Here is a 26,341-nt window from a genome sequence, read left to right as displayed (position 1 = left end):
TTATTTTCATATTTGAGTTCGCCACACTTCTGGCGTTGATGCGCTGGACCGTGATTCTTAAAAATGCTGTGAGGCGTGTGAAACTCGGTGTATTGACGCTGGCTTTGGGTGCGCGGCGAAGGCCGTGACGTTTTGCTCGCTTTGTAACGGTAGACGCCAGCGCGTACAGCGAGACTGCTCGTTTTAAGCACCGTGAAAAACATGTCAGCTGAAACTCGACTCGGCTTTCGTCCATGCCTCTTGTACCTGTCACCCGTCCATCCATGTCACCCAGGCCGCTGTCAAGGTAATGCACGTGTTGCATCTAGCTCACATACCCTGCTTTTCGATAGACGCAGCTGCAGCCGCCACATTCCTCGAGGCTATTGCTGGGCACCGCGTGATTCTCTGTGCTGCGGCCATGTGTCGTGTCGTTCTGAGACGGTGCAGCCGCGAGTATTTGTACTCCTAAGGCCGAAAAATTGTGGTGAGCTGGTTCGCCGTCTTCAAAGTGTGTGTGCGTGGTTAATAATTGGCCTACCATGCTCGAAGCTGCACAGTACCGACGCCGCAAACTCTTGACGTTTCATTCATAGATGCTTAAGAATAGATTTTCCTGGGGTCTACATCTGTCTTCATTATATCAGAAGCTTTCACTTAGTACGTAATTGAAGGGCCGTTCTGAAAAGCCAACAGAACGGAATAGCTATGACACATGAGACGCATTTTCACCATCTTTTCTCAAAGCGAAGAGTGAATGGCATGAAGATAAAAACCTTAGAGCTGGAAACTGAATGCACAGCAAACGTTCGTTAATTTTACACAATATAGTATGATTTTTATTTATACAATGTCTCATGAATGTTATGAGGAATTTTTGATATATATGAATTCAAACTTCCAAAAATGGTTCCTAGTATCTGGTTTATGGAGAAACGATATATAGTTTATGATAGAAACTGCACTCGTACTGCACATGAGAAGATTGTTTACTTTTTTTTATTTCTCATAATACTATGTTTCCTTTCCCATGATGCGCTGCCAATAACTCCGATGAGGGTCCGCAGAACTCTGTAAACTACAGGAAATATAACTGAAACGCTGTTTTTAACTCCACTAAAGCTTTCAAAGTGATGCGCGGGGAACATGAGCATTCTGAAATTTTATTGTTTTGTAAAAGCCATACTCCGCAAACAGCATTATTCTGTGACAAAAACGTTGCTGAAACCGATCAGTGTGATAGAGCTGGCCAGGCGCTGGCCAAATTTAACCCGTGCGTTTGTTCTGCGAAGTGCTGATTGAAACTAAACTGAATGGGCAGAATGGGCGCGGCGGTATTAGTGGGCTCGTGTGTTATCTTTTTCGGTCTGGTCCGTTTCCACCCCCTTGTACTACTCTGACAGAAGTGCTGTACATGGCCGCAGCGGTGGCTCAGTGGTTTTAGTGCTCCTCTGCTGAGCCCAAAGACGGGGGTTCGATCCCGGCCGGGGCGGTCGAATTTCGATGGAGGAAAAATTATAGAGGCCCGTGTACTGCGCGATGTCAGTGCATGTTAAAGAACCCCAGGTGGTCGAAATTTCCGGAGCCCTTCACTACGGCGTCTCTCATAGCCTGAGTCGCTTTGGGATGTTAAAACCTGATGAAACAAGAAAAGTGCTGTACGCTATACTATATGTAGTGTATTGCAGGTTTCCGTTCACATCTCCAATTTATCGGTTGCCGTTTTCATTTTATTCTAGCAGGCTACATGAGCAGCGAGCTCTCGGGCTCCAGTGTTCCCCACCTGGAGAACTGGCTGGCGACACTCCGTCCATGGAGCCGAAGAACGAGTTCGATGTAAACATCCTTCTGTGACTGCCAAATATTTCGCTTACAGGGCATGGTCCTAAAGGCACATTCAACTTGTTTCTTGCTTGTATAATGTGGGAATGAACACTAGTATGTCGCGAACACAGTCAGTACCATGCTTTTTTTTATTGGTTTACTGAGGGCACATTTTCTGTCGAATGAATGGTATTGTTCTCTGAAATGATATTTTTGCCAAAGATATTTATATATTCAGTTTATCATTGCTATTTGCTTGGCCTTTCATAAAAACTAACCCTGAAATATCACTGAAATACCTTTAAACTGTTGTTGGGCTGTTGGAATTTTCAAATGTCGTTGAATAGCCGGTGAACTCGAAACCAGTTTTTTAACACGCTTTCGTTTCGTTTCGAGCATGAAGCATCTGGCGGGCTATCCAGCATCTGCGCCTTATTATTAATAAACCAAGGGCCTAAACATCAAAGCGGGAGCGTAGTTGAACAAAAATTAAGGAATAGCTTGGTGCAAACAGCATATACACTGAAAAACATTTAGGTATTCTGCCTTGTAGCCACAAACAAATGTTTTTACAATATTTCCTATGTGTAATTTGCTGGAGGCATTTATTTATTTATTTATTTATTTACAATACCCCCCAGGGCCGTCGTGCGAGGGTATTACATTAGGGGGGGGGGGGATACAAAAATGAAAATATGGCGCAGGCACTTGAAACAAAACACACGTAATAACGAAGTATGAAATAAATCTAGTAATGTACACAAATAACCCAACAAACAACGCAGAATAAAATACTCACTAAATGCACATAATACAACAAAAATACCAAATCTGTTAGTCCATGGTTTGCTTTAACGAATGCTGAAATGCTTGTAGGTTAACCTCAGTAGCTATGCGTGATGGCAAGTTATTCCAATCATTTATAGTGCGAGCAATGAATGATTTCGCGTAGAGCGATGAACGGCATGTTATGTAATGAAAACGTTAGCAGTACCTTTTTCACGTGAAAAAAAAATAAATACTGGGAAAAGATGCAGTATCAGTTTAGTCTTGACAAGGAAATATTTTACAGCGTAATTGCACTTTGAGTCAAGTTATTTGCTACAAATGTGATTGGGCTGCACTCAAAAAATGTTAAGCCTTTCGATTGTTGAAAATAAACGCCGATACTGCATATCACTGAAACGCTGATAATAAGGATAGTTTCAGCACAATGGCGATTAAAAAGCATTTCAATATTTCAGCTGCCCAACAGCCCTTCAACAGCATTTGAAGGATCTTTGGGAAGATGCGACCTCTCGACGAGCCCGCGGCTTTGGCAAGCCAAAACAGCGCCTGTTAACGCGCGTGCCACATGACATTCAGGCTGTGGTGGTACTACTCATTGCACGCTGGTCTGACTCACACGAGAGTGAGGAGGTTATCTGACGCATGCGTCGCCCAGTGGCGCGCACTGGGGAAGGTTTTCAAGCTCGCCAGGGGAGCGGCTTTTTGGAAAACGAGCGTGTCATTTGGCGCGATATGGGCTAACACTTGTTGAGCCACAGTGTGGAGGGCGGTAACGTTTTTCAAGTTCCAAAACAGTTGTGGCTCTAACTGATGGCCCGCTAGGAATCACCATAATCAACCAGGCGCCTAATTGCAATAGTTAAGCATTTGACTACTAGAAAAATGTTAAGTGCCTTACTAATCCCTCATGAATAGCCATATATTGCTTCACGGCGACTTTAACTAAATGACTTGTTTGGCTGATGTAGCTCAATATTTCTGAAGGAAATTTTAAGAAAGTTTCCCCCAAGCATTGTAACATCCTTCACGCACACTAATTAAACTCAGTCCCCATTGCTAGGGCAGCTCGCAGAGGGCACCTTATACGCAGTTGAGTTGGTCACAGTGTGCAGCATATAAACTGTAACTTAGTGAATGTGTGCGAAACTGAGGGGCTCCATGACACTGGACAACCCCCAAGACCTGAACAACATTTTGTTCTGTCGACCGTGAGAGCGTGCGCTTTTTCTATTTTTCTCCCAGGAATCCTGCAGTCTATCTGCAAGTGGAGACCAACATGCCCAAAGACTTCCAGCGGAGTCACTGGAAGTGGGGCACCAGAGCGCGCCAGCACGGACCAGACAGTGTCCACAGCTGGCTTGTGGCTGGTAAGTAGCGAGCAGCATTTCCTCTAGTAAAACTATCGCATGTTACCTATTATCAGTGGTGCTCATACTTGTATTTCGCCGCCGCGGTGGCTCAGTGGTTATGGTGCTCGGCTGCTGACACGAAAGACGTGGGTTCGATCCCGGCCGCTGCGGTTGAATTTCTTTGGAGGAGAAATTCTAGAGGCCCGTGTACTGTGCGATGTCAGTGCACGTTAAAGAAGCCCACGTGGTCGAAATTTCCGGAGACCTCCACTACGGCGTCTCTCATAGCCTTAGTCGCGTTGGGACGTTAAACCCCATAAACCAACCATAAACCATACTTGTATTTCGGTGCTTCAAATTCTTCTCCGTGTTGCGCCGCTTACAGTGTCGCCGTTTCCTGCTATCGCTTTCGGCGCCTACAGACAGCTCCACGATCGCGCAGATAAGAGTTCATTAATGGCCGCTGGTGTTTCCGCCCTCTCCCCCTTTCCTGCAATGCGGCATTTCTTATGCACTCGTGCCGCAGCTTCACGTGTATTGTACTAACGTCACGTTTGCCCTTGGAGCCGCCATCTCCCTCAGTCCGTGCACCGCTTTCGTGCATGTTTTACGTAATCAGGAGACGCCTGCCAGCCATATGGAATGACGTGTACTGAAACGCGGGACTGCCGCTGCCGAGTACTCCTTTTCTAACCTGCCTTTTTGGGCGCAGCCATATTGCCAGTGCACTGTGGCGGTCGCGTTCTCATTACCGTATTTCACAGACACAACTTCCCGATTATTCATGGTACCGACTACGATGCCACTGCGCGCTCACTCCTGTTGTAAGTGGTGGAAAGGTGAACATTCAGCTAGCAGTCACTTCCTTCCCGCTTTTATCTCCCCCCCCACACACACACTCCTCCGATCTTAAGGCGGAAAGCTCCGTGTCTGTGTGGCGCCACGTGACTGGAACCTGCCATACCTGCACGATCTACACAGACATTATAGCGATGAAGCAACGCACCCGCGAAAAAAGAAAATTTACCACGCCGGAATAAGTCAACTGACTATGAACCGAGGCTAGCCGAGGAGCACCTAGTCAGTGCTCCTTCAAGCGTATCACCTGCGACGAAACGATGTGACCCCAACAGAGCTGCGGCGTCCAAGCTGGTGCGAATTCTTCTGCAGACATTGAATTATCCTGAGGGTGGGCACTACAAGCTGCTAACTGAAGGAAGATGATGCTATTCTATCTCATCACATTTGTTATACATGGAAGATTGGAATCTTTTTCCAGGTTTAAAATGTATTAGCATAAATATCTCAGCAGTTTTTTTTTCACAACTAAACTGGCAAAATATCGTCTGCAACAAGAAAGCAACTAACCTTGATTGGCGTTCGCTGCCCATCACATATGTTACTCTATGCAGGGCAAACTTTTTATTACTTCTTTCTTGCTCCCGCAAACATTATTGTGTTCCACACCGCGAATTACATTGTAGCTTTTTGAACACATCAAGTGTTACGCATAATTTAGTCCTTTTAATATTAGTACTGTAGTAGTGGAAGTAGTAACAGAAGAGCGTTCTTAAAAGAGCACTCCGAGTCTTTCGCGTTTCAGAGTGATTTTTGTGTACTCTATACTGCAGAAATAAAAACAGTGCTGCCAAGCAGTGGAAGAACCAGATTTTGAAGAAAGGAAAACATTTTTCACACAAAAATGGCAGTGCTGACTACGCAGACTCTAAGGGGCTACACTGGGAGGTGCGTGAGACCAAATCTAAGCGTGTCCACTAAGCTGCGCTGTAGTATGTGTCACGGCTGTAGTATGTGTTAATTGGGGCACAGAACAGTGTGTTATATAGAAGTAGTTTAAGTGATTCAGGAAGAATGAATCTTATGCAGCCAATCGTGCCTGTTACCCTGGCTAACTGCCAGGACAACATGATTTACATGATCTTCCCAAGACTTGTACTAGAGAATACTACACCTGGGCATTTCAAGTGATCAACAATTTCTATCTCTCGAGTTCTACGTCTCTCGAGTTACAATGTTGAACTACATCCTAGGTAAAGCAAAATGCCACAACCACCTCAGACAAATTTATCCTCTGTTACGTCACGGGGGGGGGTTGCAAACATGCATTTTCAAATGCAGAAAAGAAGTGTATTGAAAAGTTCAAATTGAAGCTAAGCTGGAAAGGTGCATAGAGCTCGCCGGCGAGCGCGGCGACAGTCCACTCGCAAAGACGATGCAGGAAGAGCGGCTCTCAACGGCGATGGCCCTTCCGGAGCCCACGGGCGGTCTCTGAAATGCTGTGAGGTGGCGGCTCGGGGTTCCGGGAGTGCTCGGCGGTGAGGAACGCACGTGAGCAGAGGGACTGGTTTTGATTGTTTTAAAAACGTCGGTCAACAACGGACGAGACGCTCGCGGGCACTCGTTCACGCACGAAATCGGACTCAAGAAAGCGAATACCAACAAGCGCACCAACTATTCACGTACAGAGGAGAGACAACGTAGGCTCCGCACTTTGACACTGTGAGGCCTCCATGTTGGCCTCCAGGACACTGTGCCTCCAGGACACTGTGTCCAGGAGGACTCACAGAGGCCTCCAGGACACTGTGAGGCCTCCATGTTGAAGTTTGATGAAGTTAGAATAAACCAAAAACCAGACTGGTGCCCCAACAACTTCTGCCGTGCAAGGGGGCACCTTGCAAGTAAGAAAAGTTTACCAATATACGAAAGGAACTCAAGCGTCCGGGCCTGTGAGGGGTGCCTTTGAGTTCGGAAAAGTGAGACACAGAGAAAACTAGCAGCACTTGCGCCTCCACTCGCGAGCAGCGATGGGTTAGCCTAACTGGGCGGAAACTAACAAACAGGCGAAGACAACCCGCACGTGCTAGTGCACTTGCATTGACCGGCTCATGCAGAGACACACAGGCCACATGGACACCAGCAAAGCAGCAGTCGAAGGCAGGCGAACACATTACGCGACAGCTAGAGTCGAACACCTACTGGTGTCCCGCAATGGCTACCCGCCATGACCCGCAAATGGATTCTTTGTGCCCACACTCTGACCAGCTCTGTTATCTATCCCACATGGTGTGGACGTGTTAACACAGTCCCCACTTGTCTCCCCGCCCCACCCCACCACCACTAAAGAGTCTTGAGAGACCGTCCTCCTCGCGTGCGACGCCGCAAGCTGCCCGCGCACTCCGGGCTGGCGAGACAGCGGGATCTTGCGGCATACCGGACTAGGGACGCGGACCAAGAAGACGACGGCACTCACTACCCGCGTCTGCTGATCCTCTGTAATTGATTAATAAAGGTTAGCTCTCTCTCTCTGCTAATGCGTGTTCTCTCTTACTCGACTGCACAGCCTGTGAACACTTTGTTGTTTTGACAAAATCACATAACCGAATGATTGTTCACCTCAGGGAAGCATATGCCCATACAGGCCTCTTGCAAAGTGGCACCTTTGTGATGTGCACAGCCTTACTTCCATTCTAGTGCTTTGCTGCCTGGGTGCGTCGTTTTGAGATGGATTTTATTGCCTTTTGAAGCGAAACGTTCACTACACTAGCTGCAGATAATTTTGCCGGGTCGGGCGCAAGGCCACATCTTTGCATGCCCTGTTGGCGTGGCAACCGCTCGCGCCGAGTCACAGGTGTTCGCCGTACGCCGTCTGTGCCACTACGCCGGTCTCTTCCGCGTAGCCGCGCGTGATGTCATCACTCAGCTATGCGTCTCACTGCGCTTGCGCCGCGCCCTTTCCGCGGCGGCGCTGCGCTCGCTTGTCCGCGTGATGGTGATCGTGCGCTGGCCTGTCAGATGCGCAATGGAGAAAGAGGTGGATTACGAGCTTAATTTAGCTTAATTTATGGGGTTTAATTTCCCAAAGCAACTAGGGCTATGAGATACGAAGCGCACGTACTGAATATGGCGTCAGCAAAGGCTATGAGGAGCTATGTCGAAGGATCCCGAAGTCATAGCATGGTACAAGGCCGGCCGACTATGCGAGACGGAAGCGAAAAAGGCCATGCGTGCGACTGAGACGCCCCAAGGAAGGGAAGAACGGTTCGTTGAACGACGACGGCAAGAAGCGGAGAAGCGACGACAACGATCAGCGAACTAGCTGCCACCTTGAAGCCTGCTCAACAACAGCCGATGGAAACCGAGTGAATTTGGGACTGCAACCAGGCAGTTTCACCAGAAATACGCGGACAACCCATTCAGCAGCCGGTGAGACGCTTCAGCGCACGTAATAGGTTTAACCGAACTAACCCATCAGCATTTTTTTTTCTTGAACAGCGACACGGAAGTAAAGCCTGACGAAATGAATCAATTATTTCAGGTTATTAAAATACTATGTTATGTTTGGACTGCAGAAAAATAAAGGGCACTGGCATGCATCACTATGCGCAGGCTGCCAGGCACAAGTCAATTTAAAGGCCAGTGCACGTTAAAGAACCCCATGTGGTCGAAATTTCCGGAGCCCTTCACTACGGCTTCCCTCATAGCCTGAGTCGCTTTGGAACATTAAACCCCAATAAACCAAACCAAACTAAAGGTAAGCATACAGTGCAGTGGCAATCTGGGAATGAAAGGGATGGTGCGTGAACCACACGTATCTTGACGAGGGGAACTGGCTTCGATTCCGGGCAACGACGCAGGCGGGAAGCATCACCCTGTTCCCCCTTCCCAGCCTGCCCCAAATGCGGTGGGTGAACAGGTGGTATGTTATGAAGCGTTCCTGCCTGAAAATGAAAAGCGTTATAGCGGCTCACAAATCCGCGCATCTGTCACGCGACGCTTCCGCACTACCTACTTGTTCACATAGTCATCCCCATCGATGTCGACCCCGTTCTCTTACAGCACTATATGCGCAGCCCGAAATACTTGCGAGGTACAGCATACGCTTTGGAAGGCAGGGTGGCCGGCAATGCGGCCGTCACACTGTTCATTCAAAACCTCCGGTACGTTGCGGCCGCAAAGATGCTCTTCAAGCGTCATACGCTCACAGAGGCCGCAACTGCACCTGTATGAGAGGTCGACGAGGCACACATGAAACGGGATTTCGTGAAACAAGTAAGTTACGATAACATGTGCCTTGGCACGCAAACTACGGAACGCTGTCGTCTCCGATATCGCCGATGAGTCCGGTGAGCACGCCGACGAGTCCCTGTTGTCGTAGTTCTGCTTCTTTACGTTCTGCGGGTCTCGAAGCGGCGTGCACTGGTAGGGCTCGACCGTCACAGCATGACGTATACATGGGCGGGGGCCTCTTCGATCGTTTCTTTCAACGTGACAGCGTTATGGAGCTCTTGTCGTAAAAAAAGCCGGTGTCGGCGTTGGAACACGAGAACCTCCAAATGAAAAACCCTGAGGAGATGCTCGGAATCAAACCCAGGACTTTGATATTGCGAGGCGAGCACTGTGAACAAGCAACGAAGACTCGTTCGTTCGAACTGAATGCAAATGTACTATTGAAGGCGCAGTGGCCTTCGACTTCGTGAAGAGTCTTTGTGTTCTCATGCGTCCATGAGTAATTATGGGTAGCGAATTTTGAAACGGCACACGATAACAATCGCGTTGTACTCTGCAATGAATTGAATTTGACTGCCGTGAGCTGTGGCAAAGCAGCGCCATCTATGTTGTAGAGATGAAAGTAAATGCGAATAGTTTGTGCTGAAGTACGATAGGTGGTGTTATGGCAGGGTTTGATTTGCGTGTGGGTTTATGGAGTTCTACGTTCTAAAGCGACTCAGGCTATAAGGCGCGCCCTAGTGGAGGTCATTGGTAATTTTAGTGACCTGGGGTTCACTAACGAGCGCTGAATACGCACAGGGGCTGTGGATTTGAATTTGAAGGACCGCCAGACGAAACCCTTGAAGACGTCAGCAAGTCCGAACGCGGAGCTCGGTGATATAACATGACGGTTTCGCTCCTGCAGGCAGCAGCGTGAATGCAGCCCTTCGGGACCTGTTGGGGCTTTAGGCGGGGAGGGATGGGCGACCGAACCTATGTGCGTCATGTTTTGAGCCGGTCCCAACAACCGCGATGTCACGGAACCCGTCCCAACTGAGAGCCTGTTATGTAGGCGTCTGTGTGCGGTCGTAATCAACGAACGCGACGCCAACGGAGACGCAGACCTCCATTACGTCCTCTCATGTTTTCTTTTCGCTTTCACTCCAAACGTCCTCCCTTCTTTCACAACGTGGTTGAAGTATTAGCGGATATATTAGACAGTTACTAAGCTTATTTATTTATTTATTGATACTGCAGGCCAAAAAACTGGCCCTAGCAGGAGGGGCAATACTGTAAAACGTGTGACAACGCAAAACAATAGTAAACACGAAAAATAATGCTGCGTGTAGCTGTGTTACTCAAACAAGTACATTCTGGCACCAACACAATAACTAACAAAACATGAAGAGCCGCACATGTGAAATTACAAACAGGCGGGCAACTTTTACCAGAAACAACAGAACTGTTTCTTTTAAGGGGGGGGGGGGGCGGGGAAAGACATCACAGAGTGAAGAAATTAGGAAAACAAAGCAGGTTGCGAACACTGCTCTTGTTTCAGTTAGTTTATACAAGAAAAATGATTTTCCAGCTCCTCTCCAAAGTTTTGTGATTGCAATACCTCGACAGGTATGGAATTCCATTCGTGTATAGTACGCGAAAAAAAAAACATTCATATGGGATTTTGTTTCAGAAAATATTGGTGTAAGTGAAAGGTTATGCCTGTGTTTTGTTTGGCGTGAATTTAGAGGCTTTACTCAAAGAGGGCTCTGAAGTGCGATTTTCCCATTTATAATGTTATGTAAAAATTGGAGATGATGTACTTTACGCCTGTTTTCCAGTGTACAGATTTTTTTGTAAGCATTATTAAAAACAGGGAATCCTCTCTTTTATATTTTCCAAAGATGACTCTGATCCTTTCCTTTGAACAAGCGCTAAATTCATTACATACTTTTTAGTATGAGGATCCCATACAAACTGCTGCATACTCCAATTTTGAACGGACGAAGGCATTGTATGCTAACAATTTGGTATTTACAGGTGCGTTTCTAAGTTTCCTTTTCAGGAACCACAACTTGCGCAACTGCTGAACATGTAATGGAAATATGGTTTACCAAGATAGTATATTATTTAATGTGACACCCAAATACTTGTATTTGTCAACCTCAGATATTATTTTGTTGTTAAGTACATAAAAAAATGCCCTAGGTTCTTTTTTCCGTGTGACTCGCAGCAAAACTTTTTGTTTACAATGATTTACATGCTCCAAAGTTCACACCAATCACGGATAGCATTAACTGATATCTGCAAGTATTTGTTGTCGTTCCTGGAAACAATTTTTCTAAAAATGGCACAGTCATCCGCAAATAAAATAACATGGACATCATCAGGAATTTCGTCGAGTATCAAAAATAAGAGTGGTCCTAATGCGCTGCCTTGCGGCACACAGAAGTTACCTGACGGATAGTGTAAGACTATTTCTTTATTTCTACGAATTGCTGTCTGTGACGCAGATAGGCCTGGATCCATGTTATAATATTTGTAGGAAGACCAATTCGCTCCAGTTTGTGAAGGAATTTTCCATGGGTTACCTTATTGAACGCTTTACTAAAATGAAAAAAGAGCATATCGACTTGCCCGGACGCGTCAAACACCTGAGAGATTTCATGAACTGACACAAGTTGGGTTGTTGTCGACAGTCCCTTTCGAAGCCCTTGTTGTAATGGAGAGAGGACCTTACGGTCTGTCAAAAACTGACGAATAAAGCCTGCGACAATATGCTGTAATTATTTACTCCAAGTGCTCGTTATAGAAATGGGACGATAATTGGATACTTTAAGGTGGTCACCCTTTTTATGAATTGAAGCAATTCTTGCGGTACGCCAGTCAGATGTTATTTCTCCTAATTGTAATGATAATTTAAAAAAGTAAAAAAACGCATATCTGTTCTGCACACCTACGTAAAAAAGCATTTGGTAGATTATCCGGCCCTGCAGATTTCCTGACATCAATTTTTAAGAGCATATCCAAAACATATTGCCTGGAAATCATAATCTCGTGTACAAAGGACCTATCAGTGTTATAATGTTCAAATTTATCCAGGTCAGAGAACACACCCCAAAAATAATCATTGAAGTGTTCAACAGTACTGGAAGAGTCTTCAATAATTTCATCATTGAGCCTAATTTTATGAACTGTCTGTTTAGATTGACCAAAAAAACACCAAAGCTTCTGTGGAGCATGTGAAATAAAATCAGCAAGGCCATGACTGAAGTCCTTTCCTCTAAAATCACAATCACAACGCAGACTCCCAGCGACGAACACAGGGAGCAGCGTCCTGTAGCCAGGGCCCGTATTACGGAACTTTGTCAAAAATCTGTCAAAAGTTATTGGCAGTGACGTCAAAATGACGAAACGATGTGACGTCGACGCCTGACGCAAAATTGACGCAACGAGGAATCAGCCAATTACAGCAGAGCGGCGCCCGGAAGCATTTGCCTGCACGACGAGGGACCATATGCTAAATTTTTGCTAAACGAGTAAAGAAATACACAGCGATAAAAATAACTATTATTTTAGTTTGCCAAAAAATGATCTTTAAAGCTAAAAAATATTAAGAAAAACAAGAAGCGCAAGAAGTTAGGCTATTAAATTTCCTGGTGGGTAACTTTTGCTGCCGCGGGGGTGCGCAGACGGCGGTAAAACGTCAACAAGCCGCTTTACACGGAAACAGCTGTTCCACGCCTTGATACTGTTTTCTTACGCGGCGTCGAAAATCAAGGTACTGTGCGGTTGATCTATGTGCGGAAAAATCGACGAAGCCAGCTTGTTAAGGTCTGTGTTGTTCGGCTTTTACGATCGATGACAAAAGTGTCAAAGCGTGAAGCGTTGTATGTGATGTGTGGTCGTCTGTTCCTTTTTCCTCGACCGGTAAACAGAAGACGACCACGAGGTGTGGTTTGCAGGGGAAAATAAAGTTCTTTGCCAGCATAAGCATGTTTTATTTGTATGTAGCTGTGGCACAGAGGTGTCGTCGGCTGCCGAAGCTTGCATGAAAGCCGCCGGTCGCAAATAACCACTGTGCACACAGCACCCGCTGCTGCACCGACAGCGCACTCGCGCGCACACCTCCCAATTCATCGGCGAGTTCGTCGCACAGCCACACCGCAGTCTGCTTCTCCAGTCGAAAAAGACATCGGAACAGCTCGTCTGGCCAGTCAAACGCGTCTTCGTACGCCCTCCTTCGCCGTTGCCCGCGTCGCCGCAGCCGCCTCATCTTACAGCCGCAGCCGCCGCCGCTGCCGCCGCCGCCATTTTCTGTCAAAAACTCAACGGTCCGATTTTGACCGCCTCGAAGCCGTCAAAAAAAATCGTCAAAATGCGCCTGCATAATTAGGCGTGCAACGTCACCACTTCTGTCATGTCCGTGACGTAAACGCCAGCCACCCATGACGCAAGAAAGCAACATGGCCGCCGGCCACGGCCGACCAATAGGAGCGCGACTACGGCGGGGCTTTTTGATGAGTTTTTGACGCGTTTTTGAGAAGTTTTTGATTTGACAGTTCCGTAATACGGGCCCAGCTCGTGATTTCCTCAGGCGGCGGATGGGCTGTTTTGAGGGGCCTTGTGAGAGTCCGAGCGATTTGGCCAACGAGCAAGGCGTTAGCGCCGAACGAGTGATAGCTTTACGTGGACTCCCTGGAGCGCTGCAACACGCTGTCGCGTTCCACTCTTAAATGCGATCAGCATATGCTGATCCACAGCTGCTGCAAAATTCTGAATTAGAGCGAAAGTTTAAGAGACATTTACTAATCCTTCTTCCGTCAAATCCTATTTGCTTACCGCTATTCAAATCAAGAGCAGAGCTTAAAGGGGCCACGACAGGGTCGTTCTTCATATTGCAATTTTGCACTTCAGCCATTAAAACAAGGGCCTCTGATTCAATTCCCAAAATTTGGGTGCCCAGGGCGCATTGTATGTTCGAAAAAATGCGGTCGAAATTGAGACCAGGAAACTCCTCCCACCGGCAGCCATCGCCATATTGATTGCTCTCGTGACGTCACTAGGGCATACACGGAGCCACGTCGTCTGCTATCGTTGCTGCATTGAGCGCAGCGAGGTCTCGTGTCCCCTGTACTTTCGCGGGCGATCGCAGCAGCAGCCGTCTCTCATATATGAGTGACTAGTGCCGCAAAAGCGATAGCAGTAACGTAGTTTTCCGGTAAGGTCCGCTCACACTAGGCCGATGTGACATCTATCGACGGTCGATGGGCTGGTCGGTATGCAGGTGCCGTCGCTGACGCACCGGTATGTCACGCTGGAACCAGCGACGACGCGAGCACGACCGACCTACGACCGTGTATCGTAGTAGTGTAAACAGTGAGCTTCGAGTAACTTTTGCCAGATTCTTAAATTTTGGTGGACGGCGAAGGGTCGGCCCCTTGCCCCTTTTGTGACGAGGCCTAGCGAGTCCGCAGGATTCGCGTGTGCGATTTTGGCGATTGCGGAGAGTGAATTCACAGCTCGTAGCGCATGAAAATAGCCTTCGAGCATAGTTTTGGCAGCAGTGACTTCAAAGCGACGACTGCCTACATCGCACGACGCCCGTACAGTAAGCGAGAAGCGCCGATGTGACCCGGTCTGCAGAACATGTGTGTTGGAGGTCGGCAGCCGGCATCAGTCGTCGGTGTCGACTGTCTACAAAACATTTGGCTGTTTTCATTAATGCCAGTGGTGTCCAAACGTATTTTCAGGTAAAGGGATTTAAAATAAAGTATTGGTGACATCGGAGGAAGCAGACACAATTAGCAAGAAGCGCCGTACGTACGTGAAGCGTTTCCCAGCAGGCGATCGATAGCAGCATCGGCTCTTATGGCATTGTTATCGTAGTGTGTAAACGAGTCAAACTACATTTTCTAAGCAAGAGCAGATAATATTTAAGATATGGAGAGCCCACCATGCGTCATGCCAAGCAAACGATCATTACTGTTTGAGCACAGCTATGTAAACAACCTCAGCGTGGGGCTGCAGTAATCGTAATCGTCACAATCCTGGCGGACTTAGCGCACGCAGAGTAAATGCTAAATGATTCACTATTATCTTGAAGCACTCATTTAGTGGCGGCGACTGTTCGTCGGCGCGGGCAGTGAAACATATTCGAGTCGTGTTGGCTTCTGCTAGAGGCTTGGTTCTGCAAAAGTGTTCTACGAACCGAAAGTAGACTTACACACGCACATACATGCAGCGGGGAGGTAGCCGCATTTGGCACTTTTCTCTGCTCCTTTCGTACCGCAGGCTTACTCTAGTGCCACCTTGTGATAATTTGAACTTATTCATCGAGCCGACGAATAGCAGGCAAGAACAGCCAGCGACAGATCGCCACGCCGTTCACGGCGCACATGGGCGAAGGTATGCACGGCACGTGCCATTTTTCATATACGGGAGCACTTCACTGCTTCTAAGTGTAAGTAATAAAGCAGGGGTGCACCGATTTATGTTTCCTCAATAATCAGAAAACAGGCGCCATGAGCAAGTCCGCTTTCACAAGGATCACTAAGCTGAAGGCTTCCGAAAAGAAAACACGGAAAATGGATTTTATTTCGCTAAGCTAAAAGAAAAAACTTTTCGAGCAACCGCCGTCCACGATGTGCGAGCAAGCACCTCAATGCAGCGAACAGCGCGCAGCAGACGACGCAGGGCGAGTGTGCCCTTGTGACGTCAGCGATCAGGCTTGGGAGACCAGAAAGCAGCTCGCAAGAGAAACGAAAAAAAATTCGTTTTAAAAATATCTGCCGCACAGAATCAACTAAAAATTCGGTGGATTGTAGAATAACGTGTTCGGAATTATATGCAACTAGCAGGTTATGCACAAAAATAGGCTATCGTGGGCCCTTTAAGGCAAAAGTTGTCCTAGCGTCTTCCAATTTTTTTTTAGCAAGTTTCGCGTGTGTGAGCTGAGGATAGCAGGCGGGGGAGAGGAGGAGCGTCATTTTTAAACGGCGATATCTCTGGTGTTGAACTTCGCTTAACAATTTTTGCGGTGCGATGACAAGCGATGCAATATCAATTTCTCGTGCGCTTTTCCTGACCATGGTAAATAGCATTTCAGGCTCCCTCTCAGCATAGAAGCAAAGAGAAAAGAGGTGCTCGTTATGACATAGACGAGAGAAGCCAACAGCCACCAGAACCAAGGAGCATAGGTGATTTTTTTTATTTGTGGTTTTCATCAGTGGGAGGACAATAAAATTTTAGAGGTCGAAATCCAAATGCTGTGGCCTCGGATTCCACTCACGGCATGTGGCTGTGCATTTCCTTTTTTTATTAATCTCCCTTGGATGATAATGACAAACTAAAAAAAAACATACCCTATACTCCTTGGATTCGGTGACTGCTGGTTTCCGTCGCGTCTCATGACGTGCGCATCTTTTCCCTTCACTTCTATGCTTGATAGTTTAACTACGACCTCGACTCTGGCAGCCTTGATGCCATAGGTAGCATAAGAGGGTTCTCGCACAGCTTCCCCCGTCACCCTTCGACCACGTTCCTAGGTGGCACTCGCGGTAATGCAGGACGCCTACGTCCGCCGCTATGGACGAGGATGGCGCTGGTGAACACTTTCAAGGTTCGGTTACACTACACACAACATTGCATAGCCATCGCCGTAGCTCATTTGGTAGAGCACCGGACGCGGAATTCGCAAGTCGTGGGTTCGGATCCCACCAGCGACATTTGGTTCCTTTTTCTTCTTTTATTATTCCCCCATTGCTGAGCACTACAAACTAAAAAAAATCCTCTATGCTTCTTTGTTGCGGTGACTTTTGGCGTGCGTCATGAATGCATAAATGCTTCCACTTTTGTGACACTTTTCCTTGGCTGCAGGAAAAATTGTGGCCAGCGTTTCCACGATACGGTCCGATTTGTACAATAGATTTGTTAGACCATGTTCGAGAAAATGCTGCAGGCAATTGTGGTTTTCTCATAAAAACCCGCTTTATATTTCATTGTAATTGAGGCCATGGTTAGGGTCCGGGTATCAGCGCCAACGCGCTTAACACGAACGCTTGACGCTCGACAGCGTGTTTGGGACTGACGCCAGCGCTCTGAAGCGTTGGCCGTTGGTTGCTACCGGTACGCCTGCTGCAGATAACGATAGCTGGAGTACACTTTTCATTTGACTTTTCTTTCGCCTGTACCTGACCGACGGGGAAAGAACACGGACCCGTTTAACTGCGTTTCCCTCGTGGCAGTGCGCTCTCTCGCGCTCAAAGGAAAAGCGTTCAAATTTACTTATTTCGGCAACAGAACGCGGCATAGGACAGCCCGCGCGCCTTTCGAGTTTGGCCTCAAAACTGCCGCTTGAAAGAAACACAAAGGCGACAACTGCGTTCCAGCTATCGGTAGCGACCGCAAACCTACCGAGAGCATTGCCGAGAGTTCGAACACGGGCTGACGGCTGCACAGGTGTTTCACCAGCAATCTTGCGCCGTCTCAAGCGGAGATATACGCTACCCATGAGGAGTCCAACGAGGATTCACGGAAGGGGGCGCGGGGGGCGAAGTTGCTTGTCTTCTAAGTTATTTTTTCACGCAGGGGCGTGCGCGCTGGCCAGCTGCTTTGCTATGGCGGGGCGGCGTTCATCAGGGTTCCTGTTCGTCGCCATACAGGAGACCTTCCAGACAAACAAGAGTAATGGTTCTTGGCCTCTTATGGTCATGAGTGCGGTCATGTACCTTGCTGGTAAGAAAAAAAACTCGCTACTGTCTCCTTATAAAATATAGAGAGAGCCCTTATTCTCTTCTTATAAATATTGCAATCACGATTACTGACGGGTTAAATCTGAAGCTTGCGCAGGTCTGCGCACGGACATTTCGTCACGTTACTAGATGATGGAAAAGTTGCATGAAGGCGTTTCATTAAGAATTGTAGGACATTTGTAGGACATTGTAGGACATTTGCAAGAAATCACTTCATTGCGAAGATAACTAGTAGCACAATTGCAACTGTTTCAAAATTATTGTTCACGCATGTGAAATCTGGCAAACATTCAAACTGATGACGCTCCCGAACATAAATGGAAACGCCCCCACCGCGTCTTTCTGAGCGATAAACAGAAACGTGTCTATAATAAAAAAACTGAGTACCGCTGAGCTATCAGAATACTAGGTTTCTGAAAAAAACCAAAAAGTCAAAAGCACACAGCATAAGAGGCAGATATGTTTCGATTTCCACATCTTTGCTTCGGAGGCTTCTAGCGTTCATATGAAAGACAGAAACGTGCTTCCTACGCAACAAGTTTTCACTGTTATGCAGTCTGTTAAAGGATTAAGTCGTGTAAGTGGCCATGATTTGATTTGGATGTCGCACTGGGCATGAACTGAGCGCTAGACAATTGGTTCGATGTCATCTTTGTTAGAGATTCTGACAGCAGTTCCACCTGGACATTTGCGCCCGAAGACTCGCCCTTCTGAAATCCAAACATACTGATACCCATTTTCTTTCACTTTGCATTTTGCGAGCCAGCGCAGACGCTTGTTGGTTGCCGTCAGGCTGTCAAAGAATATGGCTCCAGGTTTCTTGGTCTGCAATTACTTATGTCTTTCAAACCATTTTGGTCTGAGAGCTCGCGACGCAAATCTGACAATTACCACATCTGGCTTGACGGGTTTAAAGGACAGTCTGTGCAATCCTTCAATGTCATCTTTAGACAGTTCTTCGATATCAAGGTGCTGATCTATATTATTTACTTCTGCGCAAGAGGTCATCTTCTTGTGGCTTAAGACCGTGGATTTCAATGTTTTGCCTCCGACTGTATTACTCTAGATAATTTATGTTGTTTTAGTCAGAGCACAGCTCTCAGTTCTGGTGAACTTTCCATAGCCTCTACCCGTCGACGCAAGTCGCTAATTTCCTGGTCGTGCCTGTCTTGTGTGGCTCTTTTGTCGTAATAAGTATCCGACAAATGCTGAACGGATTTCTCAATACTTGCTACAGTTTCCTGCAAGTTCAATAACTTTTTCAATCTTGCTTCGAGTGCTGCAATTAGGGACAGCTTTCTGTTGATTTCCGCCAGTTCTGCCCGTACATTTTCAGACGGATTTTGTGTTTCATGTTCGTTTGCAGAAGGCTTGCAAGATGAGCATTTTTGTGTTTTTTCTAGTTGATTCTTTCATTGGTCGAAAGGATCGTTCAGATATGCCACTGCACTTGCCAAGAGGAAACTGCAAGTCACATTCCGAAACATGTCATTATCAAGTCGTCTGCATCAAAGACTTCATGGCAGGACGAGCACTTATCAGGCATAGCACACTTTTAGCAAGCGACGGCCTAAAAACGGAACAAGAAAAGACGGTAAGGGCAGCAGAAGTAGGAGTAACTTATTTGGACTAATAGCGAATGAAATTAGGCGAAGTTTTCCACAAACCTGCAATGAATTTCAGGATGCTTTTAGGCACAGGAACGTTGGATCATGCTGCCGCTACTGCTGCTGCCCAAGATACTCTACAAAATTCTTTAAATGCCGTTTGGAGGATGCGCTTCTCCTACCTTCTAAAGTTCTAAGTGCCAACTCTGTGATTCGCGTTTTGAAGTGATCGAGGAGTCAACGGTGCTGAACATAACCTAGAAGGTCGAGTGCTCCTTCAACAGAAGGCGGAGTACATAGCAGCCGTTCGCGAGCGCTGTGTTTTGGACTTTGTCAGTACAGTAAACCAAACGCAGAATCAGTTTCACCTGACTGTTTGCCAATACTTCGGCTTCCGCAAAAAGTGTGTCGGTAGAAGTTATTTTCTGAAGGAGACTTCTTATCTACGACGCGCAATACAATGAATACCAAAGCGGGCTGTTGTTGTCTGTTGGAATTTATTTACTTAGGCCTTAGCATTTTCGGTACTTAGGAGATGGAGAGTTCGCAATGTGAATAGAGAATTTTGATAGTTCTTTCTTTCAGGATTCATCACGGGTCCCGCGGCTCATAGGTTCACTGCACGTCCTGTGATCATTGGCGGAGCAGTCACTGCAAGCACTGGCGTCATCGTCAGCTTCTTTGCCACAAGCATTGAGGGCATAACGTTTACACTGGGCGTCGTATATGGTAAGACACCAAATGTGTTGAAACGCTGCATGAAGAAACAATGTGTAACGATTAGCCATGTCTGATTCAAAGTAAGATCTGATGTGTCGACTTTCTGTACTTTCAAGTCTATTCGGCCCAGTGCCTCTGAAATCAACTAAGATACTATGTATCTCATGTCGTCACTTTTAATCACCTTCTTACGTCGTTCAGGTGCTGTAACCAGGAAATCCTGCACTGTGTCCTCGTTTTCATTTAGTCGCTTGCTTAATGCAGCGTGGTATTCATTCTGATCACGCACGCTTGGAATCCAGGCTCAACTGCGTTCGGGAATGCTTTATTTGGAACTGTCCGAGTAAAGTTATGGCACAGCAGTCTTTACATTATGGTGCTTACTTTGCAATAAATTCTCTATTGCAGCCATCGGATCCGGTATGGTGTTCATAGTGGCACCCACAATCATCAACGAGCACTTCGTGAAGCACAAGGGTCTCGCCACGGGCCTCAACTACGCAGGCGTCACGACTGGCCTTTTCGTATTTCCCAAGCTTCTCGAGTACCTCACCGGAGCTTACGGATTGCGCGGCTCTCTCCTGATCTTCGGAGCCGTTATTTTGAACAGTTTAGCGTTCAGCTTGTTTCCACGTACTCCAAGGTGGAGAAGTAGTGCCAGCCAAAACCAGAGACCAGCCTCAACCTCACCCACTTCCAGCAATAGAAGATGTCACCGAGCGCTCCAGTACGGGTGCACAATCTTCAAAGACCCTATTTTTTACCTGATTATGTACAGCTTCCACGCTTATAGCCTTGCCTCCGATTGCTATGTAACGCTTTTTGTTGACTTCGCCATCGACCGGGAGGTACCTGTGTCCACCGCCGTGACGATGTCGTCAGTGGGAGGCGTCGCCGAAATCGTAGGGAGGCTCACGCTCCCAGCCGCTGTCGACCGCGGCTTACTTGGGATCAAATATGCCATGGTGCTCTTATTGAGCGGAGAAGGCGTTTTCCTTATTATTCTCCCAGTAATTTCCACTCACGGGCTAATCTTTGCCGCAGCGTTGGCTCTAGCTTTTCATGTTGGCACTGCCATCGTCATTTTTTCGATGATCCAGGCCTCTCATTTTGGTGTGGAAAGGCTGTCCATGTCCCTTGGAATGGTCACCGCCTCTGCGGGATTGCTGTCATTCGTGAAGCCTTCTCTCATAGGTAGGTATGTGTTTAGCTTAAACGACGTGTGCTACAAGATATTAATACAAGTGAAAACAAATGAACATTGGGTGAGATGAAACGTGAGCACGCAAACCAACTCTTTGGCAAGAGGAGCTGTCCTCGTCTGAAGCCAGGTGAAAAGCCCAGAAGAAGATAGCCCTCTTGACGAAGCTTTGAGTAGCGGACTCAGGCATCCCTCGACCATAGTTATTTTTATTTTGTGCTACTAAGAATGCCTTCTCCCTGCCTTCTCTCTTCAATGAACCAAACACGTGGCATTTGACCAGGAGCCGCAGAATTAATGAATTAACTACACCCGCAGCTTACTACATAAATCGGTTTCAAAGAAACGATTTCTCTCTACGACTGAGCAAGTTACACCGACACTTTCTTTTCGAGCATTGGTAAGATTCACAGGGAACCCTGCATTTCCGGTTTAACATAGGTAACAGTTCCTTAACTGAATGTAGCACCTTCAGCAACCAAGAAACTCCACTGACCTCAGAAACGCTATGGTGTACTAGGAAAGCAGTGCAATTCGGTAAATCGTGCTGTGGTTTACGTTTGGCGAAACCAGTAAACAAATGTGAACTAAATTTCCAGGAGACCTGGGACAACGTTCAGTGACACACCTCTTAGCTGTGGACACAAATTTTTCTTTCTGAAACAATTTAAACATACCGGTACATCACATCGTAAAAGCATTGGACTTATTCTGTCATTATATATTTCCCAAATTGATATCTGCCAATTATGGTATTCTAAAATCAAGAACAGAGGCCGGAACACCGCATTCTTGTAAAACTGTGCGTGATTTTCATTAGTGTGAAGTGTTTGGGCAAAGTTCGCATTCTGGATGGCATGACAGCTCACGGAATGAAGCCTTAAGCTTACAGGCAATTGCATGCCTCCTGCACACGTACTCCGCCCATGGAACGAATTTATTATTTTATAGTTGGTCCCAGAAATACAGATGGTCGTGCGGTACCTTTATTAACTAATAGTTAAGGCGCTTTGCACGCTCTCGGCCAAAGTGACCGGGTCACATTGCAGAGGCCGGTCCCGGAGACAAGCCAGACGGGCCTCAATGCAGGTGAAAAGGCAACGAAAATAAAACACTCTTTAAAGAAAGCTTTAAAAACGTCATCCCCCTGAGAAAAGAGTAAGAGGCTTCTTATAGATCACAAAATACGAAAGCAAGTCACCACAATCGAAATTTCTTTGTGCCCGAGCGATCAATCAAGCCATTAATTAAATGCAGAAAAACTCGTAGGCGATGTTAATGCACATTTGTTACTGCTGTAAATTGTACCTTCCACACAAGAATTAAAAATGCATAGAGCAAGCATACATGCTAGCAACGGTAGCCTACTTATGAGCTTACGCCTCATCCGTCCTAATTAAGCACATTAACAATGCAAATGCTAATATGTTATACAAGAATACCTCTAGGAAGCGGCCACTTTTTTACGTTACCGCACCTATGTATTCCGAGTGAAAATAGCTGAGCGAATAGACCTGCAAGGTAGTAAAAATAATCAACAAAGTATAAACCTTCGCTGGCTTTGAGAAAAGAAAAGGCTCATAATTACCTCAATTTGTAGGTGGACGCAACCCCCCCCCCCCCCCCCCCTCGCAGCGCGACTGAGGTGTCCACTGACCCAGGCAGCCCCTCGCATTGCTACTCGCAGGCTTCACAAAGACATCGCTGCAAGCAGCCAGAGTGCGGCCAAAAGTGCTTTCGCACTAAAGAAGCTTGAGAGCTTTGGGAGAATTCTAGGCATCCAGCTTCAAATTCCCAGCTCATTGCGTTAATCACGTCCAGTATCTCATGTGCCTCTTCGGGGCATTAAATTCCACGTACGATACAACGCTTTCTACACACTGCGTTGAGTACTGCCCTGCGCCTCAAAAGGGCCAGACAATGATGTCTACACCTGTGTTTGGACACCTGAGTTTGGGACGAATTTTGCTATGTGTAAGTCAAAGAAAAAGTTTGGTTTCGTTTGTAGTGTTTAACGTCCCAGAGTGACTGAGGCAATGAGGGACGCCTAGTGAAGGGCTCCGGAAATTTCGACCACCTGGGGTTTCTTAACGTGCACTTACAGATTAAACTTGGCATAGGTAAAAACCAGATGTATGTGTTAAGAGACAAGGAGGGCAATGTCATTAGCAATATAGATAAGATAGGTAATGCAGCTGAAGAGGAAGTAAAGAAAGCCTTAGGAGCAATGCAAAAGAAAAAATCAGCTGGTGAGGATCTGGTAACGGCAGATCTGTTGAAGGACGGACGGGATATTTTGCTGGAAAAACTGGCCACCCGGTATACGCGAAGCCTTATGACTTCTAGCTTACCAGAAGCTTCGAAGAACACTAACATTATCTTAATTCATAAGGGGACGCCAAGGACTTCGAAAATTACAGACCGATCAGCTTACGGTCCGTTGCCTACAAGGTATTTACTAAGGCAATCACTCATAGAGTCAGCTGTCAACCACCCAAATTGTCAAGCAAGCTTTCATAAAGGATAGTCTACTATATGTTACATTAGCACCATCAGTCAGCTGGTAGAGAATTGCACAGAATATAAGCAACCTCTATATACAGCCTTCATTGATTACGAGAAAGCATTTGACTCAGTGGAAACCTCAGCAGTCATGCAGGCACTGCGTAATCAGGACGTAGAAGAGCCTTATGTGAAAATGCTGGAAGATATCTACAGCAACTGCACATCTACCATAATCCAACATAAAGGCAGCAGTGAAATTCCAATAAGGAACAGCGTCAGACAGGGATACACGATCTCACCAATGCTATTCTCCGCCTATTTACGAGCAGGTACTCCGGGGCATGAACTGGGAGCTCTTGGGGATAAGACTTAATGGAAAATACGTAAATAATCTGTGATTCTTTGATGGCATTGGCTTTCCCGCGTGTAGGGTAGCAAAACCGATTATTCTTCCGGTTCACCTCCCCGCCTTTCCACTTCTACCTCCTCCTCCTCCTACAGGAGTTGAGTGCAATGCATGATCAACGAGTTAGACAGGCAGAGCAGAACGGCGTGTATGAAAATTAACATGCAGAAACCCGAAGTAATTTTCAGGAGTCTAGAAAAGGAACAGCATTTCACAATTGTTACCAAGGTGCTGGAAAGAGTAAGAGAATATGTCTACTTAGGGCAGCTAGTAACCGCTGCCCCGGGTCATGAGAGAGAAATAACTAGAAAAGTAAGAAGGGAGTGGAGCGCATAAGGCAGGTTCTCTCAGATCATGATTGGTAGCTTACCAATATCCCTGAAGAGGAAAGGAGACAACAGCTGCATCTTACCAGTACTCACATATGAGCAAAAGAGTGGAGGCAAACCAAAAGGGTTCATCTTAAGTGCAACGCAGCGAGCTAAGGAAAGAAAAATGATAGATGTCATGTGAAGAGACCGGAAGGGGATGGAGTGGGTGAGGGAAGAAACGCGGGTTAAGGACCTCCTAATTGAAATCAAGAGGAAGAGGGTAGCGGACTGTGCTCCAAGAGAAAGTAAGCGCAGCAGACGGCGGCAGAAAGTTATGTGGGCGGATGAGATTAAGAAGTTTGCGGGGACACGGTGGGCGCATCTGGTAAAGGATATGGTTAATTGGAGAGGCATGGGAGAGGCCTTTGGCCTGCAGTGGCAGTAGACAGGCTGATAATGATGATGACATCGCACAGGAGAGAGAGAGAGATAACTTTTATTTTTCAGCTCAAGTCCGAGCCTTCGCACAGTATACGGGTCTCTAGAATTTCGGCTCCATCGAAATTGGACCGTGGCAGCCGGGATCAAATAAAAAGTGATGTTCGGGTTTCACAGTTCAAAAAGCCTGATGTATTGAGTAGATATTTTATTCATGTGCGGAAAAAAAAGAAATTTGCGGGAACTTTTTTCGAGTAGTCTTTGCCTGCCCTCTAATAATTTTTGAAGCGTGCTAAAAGGCTAGCGGAAAGAAGGCAGCAGCGCACGGCAAGGCCCTCTCTGAGATAGTGTTAATGTGGCCGGTTTCGTACGGGCTGCACAGCCCAATACATCTCTACAAGTGGAATTGCAAGCAGCTTTCAAATGAAAGCTGCGCGAAGTGCACAAGCCACAAAATGATCAATTTTTGCAACTTATCGGAACCATGTTCTAAAATTAGACTGGACGGCATGGATTTAGACGCATATAATTTCACTACACACTTCTGATTACTGAATCCGCTCGCCGCTTTCCTTTTGTACAGCTTCACAATTCACGACGGAAAAGGCGTCTTGCCACTCTCTAACAACAGGGACGCATTTTTTTTTGCAGGTTACTTCAGAGATGTAATCGGAGCCTATGATTGGCTTTTCGTGATTTGTGGATCTCTGAACCTGGTCGGCGCCGCTATCTGGGTAGCAGTCCTGACGTGGGAGGCGAATCATGAGAAGAAGCTGGAGATTCAGACAGCAGATTTTCCAACAGAAGCACCAACATCTTAGAATTCAGCAATGCTAGTAAAGACCACAATTGCGGCTTAGAAAACATCACGCGAAATGAGATCGACAACGTTCGCATTTTTGTGCACTCCGTTCGTGGCCAACTGCAGCAGATGTTCGCTACACGCACTTTCGAACAAGGTCTTTCTTATGATGCACTGTACCGGAGGCAGTGTGCAATAAAACCTGCGTGGGGTCCTCTTGGCGTATCACTTAGCAGACTCGGACACTGTCCTTTCTGCCATCACCACATATTGCTTAACTTAAACTTTACCTTTACCTTCAGTGTTTGTGTTTAAAACGCACCCATCCTTGAAATTTCTCTTTTCGCAAACTCTAGGATAGTTTTGCAAAACGCCGCAGCTATAACATTGATTATCAACTTATTAAAAGGCTTTGAATAATTACTGGTAAACGAACATAACTAAGGCCTTATAAGAACCGGGTGTTTATAAAGTCCTTTCGCAGCAAAAAATAAATGTTGAAATGAACAAAAATCAAAAATAGCTGTCTAGTTCGTGAAAGAAATACCGTGATCTAAAATAAAATGTCTTACACTGGCAGTCAGGTCTATGCAAATCTTCCTTTTTGAAACACTGACGCTCGGCAGTAGCAAAACTCCAAGAGAGGCGAT

The 26,341-nt window shown here is 46.6% G+C and overlaps 1 protein-coding gene across 2 annotated transcripts; it reads left to right on the top strand.

Annotated features, from left to right (window-relative positions):
* Positions 1-384: 384 nt before the first annotated feature.
* Positions 385-25,733, top strand: LOC149361153 (monocarboxylate transporter 12-like). Of its 2 annotated transcripts, XM_089572592.1 has the most exons (7): positions 385-466; positions 1,719-1,815; positions 3,835-3,959; positions 17,538-17,684; positions 19,894-20,037; positions 20,437-21,222; positions 25,541-25,733. In XM_089572592.1, the coding sequence occupies exons 2-7, from the start codon at positions 1,727-1,729 to the stop codon at positions 25,708-25,710; spliced, it is 1,461 nt and encodes a 486-aa protein (XP_089428718.1). In that variant the 5' UTR covers positions 385-466; positions 1,719-1,726; the 3' UTR covers positions 25,711-25,733. The 2 variants fall into 2 exon arrangements, with proteins under 2 accessions (XP_089428718.1, XP_089428719.1); XM_089572593.1 differs by lacking the exons at positions 385-466; positions 1,719-1,815; positions 3,835-3,959 and adding an exon at positions 8,187-8,643.
* The last annotated feature ends 608 nt before the right edge of the window (positions 25,734-26,341 follow it).

Source organism: Amblyomma mixtum, chromosome 2 (genome assembly GCF_055824585.1).
Source record: "Amblyomma mixtum isolate Tamu chromosome 2, ASM5582458v1, whole genome shotgun sequence".
Classification (NCBI taxonomy): domain Eukaryota; kingdom Metazoa; phylum Arthropoda; class Arachnida; order Ixodida; family Ixodidae; genus Amblyomma; species Amblyomma mixtum.
The sequence above is the reverse complement of the archived record's forward strand: the minus strand, read 5'-3'. Positions and strand labels throughout refer to the sequence as shown.